Consider the following 10,000-nt stretch of genomic DNA (forward strand, 5'->3'; position numbering starts at 1 on the left):
ACTCCTTTATATCCAGCTGATAAAGCTCAAATCCCTCTAAGGTTACCAATAATAATCTGTAGCTTCACATGTTCATGTACAATCATTGCTGTTTAGAAAGAGGAAAGCCTTCTCAGATTACAGAATAAAAATCATCCAGAGTTGTAGTAGTAGTTTTTTTTTTAGTGGGATTACTGGAATGAGTATGGGTGAGTGTGAACGGCTACAAGTGTAGAAATAGAGTTGTCCTCAATATTAATAGACTGTATATTGCTAAATTAAAATGTCATGTACTACCAATACATTGGTTTTGCTGAACACTTGGTGGCTGCAAGGTTGCTGCCGAATGGTTGCCTTGGGCGCCTTATTTGCGAGGGTGAGCGACCAGATTTCTAAACAAGTAGTCCGAATGGGCGCCTTACTTGCTTCATCATCACTTTCTTGTAAATATGATCCCAGCTGGAATTAATTAATTCTGGGCTCTTGAAAAAAATCACTTGGGCTACTAACTTTTAATGTTGGAAGCCAAAGGGCTCCCGGAAAATTTTCTTAGGCAGCAGCCTTGTGACTGGCTTAATTGTTATCCACTTGTTCTCAACCAGTCAGAGGAAACAACAAATTAAATTACACGTAATAGGCCAAGTTATGCATGATGATGGCATATGCTCAAAATTCACCACCAAGTCTGGTTTGCACAAAATTGTTCACATCATGTGGACATGCAATACTGTTTGCACATGGGTTTTCTTTACAATTGTGCTTCTTTGGGATTTAGCTCATGCTAAAATTCAAAGTTCAATTGTCAAATTCGAGTCTTGGTGGTGAAATTATCTAATTAGATGTCATCTCCGTCGTACAAGGGCTGAATTTTTTACTTAAACCTTGGTCTCCCACCAGCTTTATCCTGACTTGGCTCATTTGATTTGCCGGCATCTGTTGTGACTATAACCAAAATAATTAGTTTGGTTTTGGTGTCATTGCAAGTCAATTGAACACTGTTTTCTGGGTGGAACAAAACAATTCATTGCATAACTTTTTTTTTTCTTCACTTTTTAGGAAGGGAAATGCCCTTATCTGCTGAAAGAGTAAAGTCATTTGCTGAGAAATGTGCAGATTTAGGGAAGAAGCTTGGAGTGGATGTTATAAATCTTTACTCCTTATTTTATGAACAACCAGTAAGTCTGAAGCCGAACATTGTTTTTCGCTTTACAATATCATTGATTACTAAAATACCTTTTCTTTTTTTGCTCTTTTTTATCACCTGTGTGTGTTTCTAACTGTCCCTGTAAATGTGATTTAACCTGATGGTTTTTACGTGTATTTCATTCTAGAACTGGGAGTCATTTCTGTGTGATGGACTTCATCTTTCTAAAGAAGGCAACCATTTTGTAGCAAACCATGTGATCAAAGCACTTGAACCTAAAGTGGGACATTTGCCTCTAGTATTTCCAGACTGGAAGGACTTGGATCCCAAAAATCCAGCAAAAGTTTTCTTGGGCTCTGGAAAGGATAGCTGATAGATAATGAGAATATTAGTAAATTTATAGTAACTATTACCTAAATTTATCACCGGCGAGTACCCAAATCAAAACGCTGGAATTATTTAAAACAACAAAATAAGCGCGCAATGTATTTTGGTTGAGCATCAGTTTTCAGTCACTCTCTAAGACTCATAGTGAAGCTCTAGACGGGAGATCCTGTAGCTTTCCAGGCACAGTCTGTGATTGGAGAACAAAGCAATAGCTGATACAGAAACGATGAACCTACGTAGCCCTGATAAGAAAGGAAGCTACAGGCCAAAGGGACCTATGGAAATAGCAGTCTGGAATAGCTATAGCATAACTCGGTAGGACTCTGGACTACTGTACAGAAAGTGGCTGTTTTCTTTCCATCTGGGTCAAGATCAGATGTCTCATGTTACAGCAAGAATGATCATTCATACCTGTATTAAATAAGAAATTAAGATCCTCGTTTTGCAACATTAATGATGATGATGATGGGATGGGATGGGATAACCTTATTCATACACAGTAATGTCATCAAATTTACAAATGCAATTACCTAAGAAAACTGTTGTAAAGTATCTTACAAGTCAATAAATAATGAACAACAACTTTGATTTTTTAACATGTTTCGATCAATCTTGATGTTCTTCATCTTTAATCATCTTCAGTTGAAACTGTTTGTTTACTGAAAGAGGTGGACCATAAACTACCTTAATTCACAATGGCGCTCAGCATCTTAAAACTACTGTGTTTCGCAAGAAAACGTTAACGGTCCTCTTAATCAACTACTTAAGTTTCACCGCCTCGCATGTTACAAAATGGTCTTATTCAGTCGAGGATTAGTTGGCAGACCCTTTAAAATTAATAGTACCTCGTTTGGTCGTTATGCAGATATTAAGACCTTAATGCGGATTCCTCGCAAAAACCTTTTCCCTCTTCATCTTTAATACTGAGAAGTTGTGGAGTGAGACGATTATCCAGGTACCATTGAAAACGTTGTTTAGGTGAGCGACTGCTTGATCCACATTCTCTCCGGTGCGGTAAATATATATAGTTGTGTCATTGGCGCACAAGTACAATTCACCCAGGGCAATCAAAGTTGGTCCTGGAACGGAGCCTTGTGCAATGCCAAAGAGGACTGGAAGGGCCTTTGACTACTGTGCATTGGCGTCTCACCAGTTGCTTAGGTAACTTTTACCGAAGTCAAAAAGGAACTAGAAATTTCAAGGTTCTGCAGTAATTTCGTTATAACAATTTCATTGCTAACACTATCGCAAGCTCTTTAAAAATCAACTAAAGCCACTCATAGAATGTCCGTCTCCAAAGTTACTAAGCGTAAGGCAGTTCAAAAACCGTGGCGATACGCCCACTGTCTGTCGGGAGCTAAATTTCCCTTTGAGGACACGCTGAACTATGTTATCATTAGCCACTTAGTCGAGTAGCTTGCTTGGAAGTCGTCGTCCTTCTTGTAATGGGTGTAAATCTAGCTGTTTTCCAGACCGAGAAGACCGTGAGTTCCACTGTCGATGTTGTGGTGGCAGGATCATATCATTAATGAGCTACCGAAAAGATCAAATAGTGCCGGTAGAATCGCCGTCCCTGCGAGTTTTAGAAACTAATTAGGTTGGATGTAACAGACCCATTGCCCTTGCTGACCTTAAACTTCCTTAACCTTTTTCTTTCACTGCGTATCCAGAAAGGGTCAGAAACTTGGAACTCGGACAATAGACCCTTCTCCAAAGTGGCGGCCGAAAATTCAACTAAGTTAAAATTAAAAACGTATACCAGAAATAGAAAGCGCACCTTTACTTTAGTAATCCTGCAAAGTTCCAGCATAACATGTACAGGTGTAATATCAGCTCTGAGAAACTGCAAGTTGAAAACTGAAAATTTTACAGACGTTTGTATGACCGGGGCTATGGCGTTTACCCCAGTCATACAAACGTCTGTAAATTCGTCAAATTTCAACTTTCAACTTTTCTCAGCTGATATAACATCTAATACGCTGAAACTTTGCAGGGTTACTAAAGTAAGGTGCTCTTTTTATTTGTGGAATCAGTTTTTCATTCAGTTCTGTTTTAACTCATATAAATCCTTTGCCGCCATTTTGGAGAAGGGTCTATTGGGATACTTCCCCAAATGCTGAGCTGTGGCAGACCGGGTAGATCATCTAGATGTTAGCTGAAGATGGTAGTTGACTACTGAGGCAGCGTTTACACGCACGCGGTTTCACATCGACATGGTTTTGTGACTTCGAAACCGCGTCAAAATCGATACGATTTGGAAGTGTTCACACGGAATCGTTTTTGCCAGAAGCGAGCGCTGCACTACGTGCTAAATTTACCATTTTGAATCGAACAATGCAAATTTCGTGCCAAAGTAATCGTATTCAAATCGATGCGGTTTCGCTGTTTACAACGCAGATGAGGCCGTATCGTTTTAAAAACGCTCCACTTTTGGCAGAGTTTTCAAATCCACCCGGTTTCGCCAACGGTCTTGATTGGTGTCGTGTAAACAGGATCGAAACAGGATCGAAACAGGAGGCGTAACCTCATCGAAAAATGATGCGGTAAACACGATACGAATTCACCTCGTCATCATGTAAACGCGGTATCAAGAAGTCACCCCGGTGTGAAACTCGCACCGGTGCAAGTTTTATCATGTAAACACCCCCTAAGTTTTCTTATGTAAACCCCCCTAACCGGGATGAATTCCTTGACACTTTGAAAAAATATATTTTGAAAGTTTCTCAGACTGACGATATAGACACCAGTCTGAAGAACTTTCAAAATATATTTTTTCAAAGTGTCAAGGAATTCATCCCGGTTAAGTCTTTAAAGCGCCGTCACAGTCCGCCATGGATTGACAGAGAGGTAATGAAACTGGTAAGAAAAAAGAAAAAACTGTGGAAAAAAATTAAAGTTTCCCGTTGTCAAGAACTATCATGTAGGTTTACCGCATTGAGGAAACGGGTGAAGAAGTTAATTCAGGCCAATAACGATCGTTATCTGAGATCTTTATATGAAAAATTGAAGACCAACCCTAAGCAATTTTGGTCATTTTATTCGCTCAAGTCTAAGTCACGAAGGATTCCTCAAGCAGTTTCTTACGACTTTTTAGAACGGTCACGGTATCCTGAATCTACGCTGCAGCCATCGTCTTGTGGTTCGCCGTCAATTGTTGATGTTGTCAATCCACGGCTTCTGTTGAACTTGGAATCATCTGAGGAGGCAGTTGGGAAGATCCTATGTAATCTCAATATTCACAAGGCCACAGAGGTGGGTGGTATTCCCGGCAGAATTCTCCAGGGTTGTGCCAGGGAGTTAGCTAAACCTCTCAACCTCTTGTTTAATTGTTCGCGGCTTCGACAAGGTAGCCTTCCATATCTCTGGAAAAGGGTTAACATCTCCCCTGTACACAAGATTGGCAACAAAGAGCTGGTTACCAATTTCTCTCCTATCCATGATTCCTGCAAAGTGCTTGGAAACTTGAAGGATTGTTAATTCTGCGATTTATGATCATTCCTCCCTGACTGGCAGCACGGGTTCATTAAAGGAAGATCATGTGTAACTCAACTTGTCCTAACGTACCATCATCGGGCCAAGACGTTAGACGAGGGTCGACAGACTGACGTTGTGTTTCTTGACTTTGCCAAAGCGTTTGATCGAGTACCCCATAACATTTTACTACAAAAATTATTTAATTTTGGTGTTGGCGGTTCCCTCTTGAATTCATTTGGTGTGGAGATTAGTTGTATGAACGTTATCAGAGAGTCATCATCGACGGCCACCACTCTTCTTGGTCTAATGTTACATCAGGAGTTCCCCAGGGATCTATGATTGGATCCTCCTTTTTTCGTTATATTTATCAGTGATCCTCCTGTCGTCGTCTGTTTTGGTAATACAATCACCCTTTATGCTGACGACTGTAAAACTTCAAGAGTAACTTACAATTCTCATGATCATGCATTGTTTCAGAGAGAGCCTCAACAATCTCTGGACTTGGAGCAAATTAAATAGAATGGATTTTCATATTAAAAAGTGTAAAATAATGCGGATATCTTGAAAAGTGCAACCAGTAGAGACTGAACTTTGTATGAATGAATCACGTCTTGAGATGGTTCTTCAATTTAAGGACTTGGGTTTGCTCGTCGACCGTCACCTATCCTGGAATTCCCACGTGAATAGTATTTTCTCCAAAGCTAACTGGATGCTGAGCCTAATATCTTGTACCTGTAGGGGCTTTGCTGATCTCACAACTTTCAAAACACTTTGTTGCTCTTTTGTTTGATCTCACTTAGGAGTATGGCTCTGTTGTATGGTCTCCGTACACCCAACAGAACATTGACATCATAGAACGTGTCCAGAGAAGAGCTACCAGGCTCATCCTCAAGTCAGACATCGACTATGCCTCCCGTTTAAAGAAACTCAATCTTCAATCACTTGAGCAAAGGCGATTTATGGCAGATGTCACATTTCTATACAAGCCGCTCAATGGTTATCTAAATGTGGACCTCACCGTGAAATATCTGAATTTCTACTCCATGCAAGATCGTTACATCGTCAGGGGTTGTGATAGTATGAGGATAAAAAAGAACTTTGCTAGAACGAATTATTATAAATTTTCTTATTAATAGGATAGTTGATAGCTGGAATAGCTTACCTAGCAGTATTCATAATAGCTCTAATTTGAAGACCTTTAGAATTAATTTGATGAAACATTTAACTCAGTCTTAATTTCATGTAACTACACAAAATATTTTTTAGGTTATATCATTATTCAATAATCATTTCTATCATTATTTTGAAGTGTATATCCAGGTGATCTGCCTCGGGGTCTTGGACTCTTTTGTGGATCATCCTTATGGGGTCTTATGGCGCTATATTTTCCTTCTCTTTTTTTCCCCTCCTTTGTAATGTGTTGCCATTAGATAGTAATGAACAAATAACTAAACTACGACGAGTTACAAGCGATCGCGTGGTGTTGCGTTACCTATTGAATTGTATGACAGCCAGCGTGACAATGCGAACAGCCCACAGCGCACAGAAGAGAACAATCGATATATTGAAGCGGATGTAATGTAAACTTTTTTAAAGAGGTATTTCCGCAGTTTCAAGTATTTTTAGCCTTTTTTGGTCTTCGAAGTTAGCAGATTACGGAAAAGCACAGCAGCAAACGTTTCGAAAGAAAAGCAAATTGACTGATCGCTGCCCAGCGTTTTATCGGAACATGTAATTTGTTCGTCAGGCACATAGCAACCTCGTTAGCAACTGAACTGTCAACTCGATGAAGACTTGTGGACATAGCTACTTTGCCCGAAGAGTTCCTGAATTACGAAGAGTTGCCCCTTGCTGGTTTTAACGAGAAGTGGTCATGTTCTAAACGAGAGACGTAGCTCGCAAAAACACCTTGTAGTTATTATATTTTACGATTTTAGCAGCTGATCGAGGGTTGTTCAAACCGCAGGTTGTAAAAGTAAACATGGACGAGTTCGATGAAAAAGGCTGGGCACACGTCCACCACGCCGCTTACAACGGTTATCATAAAAGCGTCAATCGCTTTGTTAAGTCAGGAGAAGATCAACTGGAGTTGGAGACGAAAGATGGAGAGCAATTGACCCCGCTTCTTTTAGCTTGTATGAACGGTCATGTTGAAACTGTGCAACTTCTTGCCGAAGAGCTCCAGGCTAACCTCAAAGCCAAAGATCGTCGCATGTTCGGCGCTGTTGAGCTAGCAGCATTGAAAAATCACATCAGTGTGTTGGAATATCTTTTGAAACTGAAAAGTCCTGATCTTGACGTTTGGAAGAATTTGATCTCTGGGCTTGCCCAAAACGATTTGGAATCTTGCTGCGCGAGAGCTATTGTCAAACTCACTTCAGATGAACATTCAGAACATTTAGAAGATTTCTTTAACGCAGGAGGAGTTCAAGCCTTTTTAAAGTTGTTAAAAATTCCCTAGCAAGTGAGGAGGCAAAAGTTTTTTCCCTTTCAGCTTTTCTTAATTTTGTTAAGAACGAAGTTGGGAAGGAATCTCTCTCTCAAAGTGGAGCCTTGCCTCCTATCATTTTGCAATTGAAAGAGACCACAAGAGATTTGTATTTGCCAGCGACAAGGCTTCTGGAAGCTCTGGCGTACAGTGAACCTAATAAAGAAGCCACAGTAAGTAATGGAGGGGTTGAATGTCTGGTGCAATTACTGCAGTTTACTGATGACGAAGAGGTTATTGAATCAGCACTAAGCACTCTGAAAGTTTTAACAAGCTCTAACTTAGAAATACAAACTTCTGTTGGAAACAATAAAGACATTTGGAAGTCTCTGGTGGTTTTGTTAACTGCTGTTAGAAACAAACATGTCTTATCGATAGTAGCAAAGACAATAAGTGCAATTGTCAAGGGACATGGAGTTAATCAGAATGCATTTGTTGCTGAAAATGGTGTGCAGCCATTAATGGAGCTTATGCGATTGCGCTCCAGGGAATGCCAATTTGCCGCAGTGCGGGGGATTCACTCCCTGGCAGAAGGCAATGAGGATAATCAGAGAGTTGTGACTGAACATGGCTGTGTATTGATGCTAATGAGGATGTTAAAGCGATCAAGGGCAGCTGATGCGAGAACTCTAACTGCGGGAGCCCTCTGGGCCATTGCTGGGAAAAAGAATGCGCAGAGACGGTCAATTGCAGCTGAAATAGGGGTCAATATACTCGTTGAATTTCTCTCTGAGAATTTACCGGAAAGTTTGCATTTTATTGGCTCGGAGGCACTGTGTGTGCTTGCCTCAGGAGTTAGAAACAAGAGGGAAGACATTGCTAAGGCAAATGGTGTTATGCCACTGGTTCGTCTTTTGGGGAAAGCCAATACACCAGCATACATTGTTCTTAGCGTGCTGCAAACTTTGCGAGCATTGTGTTTGTGCCTGGGTTTCAGACCACATACTCAGAATCAAGAAGCAGTGATGAAGGAAGGTGGCCATAGGTTTCTGATCAGGTACATGGTTCAGGCAAGGCAAGACATCATTAAAGTTCAGGCTGCCTACACTTTAGGCTGTGTTTGTTTGAGTAACACTGCCAACATGAGAACAGCCCTAGACCACAAAGATTTCAGCTTCATTCACATCCTTCGACAACTCTACAATGTCGATGACGATGTCCATCTACTTGCAGGAGCTGCATTGGCTGTATTTTCCTACAATAATGTGGCAAATCAAAAGACGATCGCTTTGTCTGGGGGTGTTGAGTACCACACCTTCATGCCATTTTTGGAGTCCAAAAATGAGAAGCAGGTCACTTATACTGCATTTCAAATCGTAGTTCTATCTCGCATCATTCCAGATGAGGACCAATCACAAACATCTGCAACAGGAATAAAGCTGTTAATATCACAGCTTGATTCAACAACTGAGGACATCCAAGCTGCAGCAGCAAACTTTATCGGTGCCCTAGCCCACACAAGAGCAGGTATTCCAGGTGCAATCATCTCCGTTGGAACAATCCCATTGTTAGGGAAACTCTTGACCTCGAAGTATGAAACTGTACAGGCAGCCGCATCTGTTGCTCTTGGTTACTTGAGTTATGACAGTATAGGTGAGAGGCAGCTCCTTGGTGTTTGTCGCCATGACCCCTTTCTTTACGAGGTGATCCAGTTTCATGCAGGAAAGGTGAAACTGTCACCTCAGTTTGTGGAGAGATGGCAGCATTGTAGGAGGATTGGTCTTCCTCCCATCGGGTAAGTTGGATACATTTTCAAGGAATCAGTTGCAATGTATTTTTACAAATCCTCTCAGTCTTAACCACTTAAAGATAGGCAGTAAGCAGAGGCTTTTGTCTATATTTCAGTCTCTGTGAAAGTTCTTTGGGGAAATGTCTCAAAAATATGCAATCAACATAAAACATGGTGGTGTGTGAAATATCTCGTCAAATTGAAATTAATCTCATTCATTTCTGTTCACTGGATTAATTTGCAATGGAGGCATATTTTACCTGAGAACAGAAGGATTGGCTCTCAACTTGAATACTTGTACCAGACAAAGGGTGCATTTTAAAATAGTGTACTCCAAAAATGTACCCGATCAGGTGCACAACCAATTTTGAATTTCCAGCATGAAATTAATGTCTAAGAATTTGCCACCTATTTCTGTCAGTAAGGTAAGTAAATTACTATCAGCATTTGTTTAGGGTCAGGTAAATGCAGCTGTTTAAAGCTGATAATTTGAGGAAGAGTGTTAAGGGGCCACTTTGTTAGGTTAACTGTCTGTATTCTTCAAGTGGTGTGATGTTGATAGTCTCTGTTTTCGAGCCAGAAGGCCCATCAGGCCGGCACTTATCTTCAGGTTCATTAGCATGAAGCAAATAGGAGTATTTCTACTCCCCCCTGGATGGGATGCTAGTCCATTGCAGGGTTACCCCCAGCATTTCGCCGGTACCCATTTATACATCTGGGTGGAGAGAGGCACCGTGAGAGTGTCCCTGGCGAGGACCCGAACCCGGACCACTTGATGCGGAGTCGAGCACTCTTGATA

General features: G+C 40.9%; 1 protein-coding gene and 1 pseudogene across 1 annotated transcript in view; both read left to right on the forward strand.

Annotated features, from left to right (window-relative positions):
- The window catches only part of LOC138021679 (isoamyl acetate-hydrolyzing esterase 1 homolog), an 8,292-nt gene extending 6,199 nt beyond the window's left edge, over positions 1 to 2,093 (forward strand). Inside the window, exons 4-5 of the mRNA XM_068868634.1 lie at positions 1,036 to 1,154; positions 1,311 to 2,093. Coding sequence (XP_068724735.1) covers positions 1,036 to 1,154; positions 1,311 to 1,496 — 305 coding nt within the window. The 3' untranslated portion in view covers positions 1,497 to 2,093. The remainder of the gene's footprint in view (positions 1 to 1,035; positions 1,155 to 1,310) is intronic.
- A 4,472-nt stretch (positions 2,094 to 6,565) lies between these two features.
- Positions 6,566 to 10,000, forward strand: part of LOC138018644 (ankyrin and armadillo repeat-containing protein-like) — a 5,907-nt pseudogene continuing 2,472 nt past the window's right edge.

The sequence above is a fragment of the Montipora capricornis genome, chromosome 10, assembly GCF_036669925.1.
Source record: "Montipora capricornis isolate CH-2021 chromosome 10, ASM3666992v2, whole genome shotgun sequence".
NCBI lineage: Eukaryota > Metazoa > Cnidaria > Anthozoa > Scleractinia > Acroporidae > Montipora > Montipora capricornis.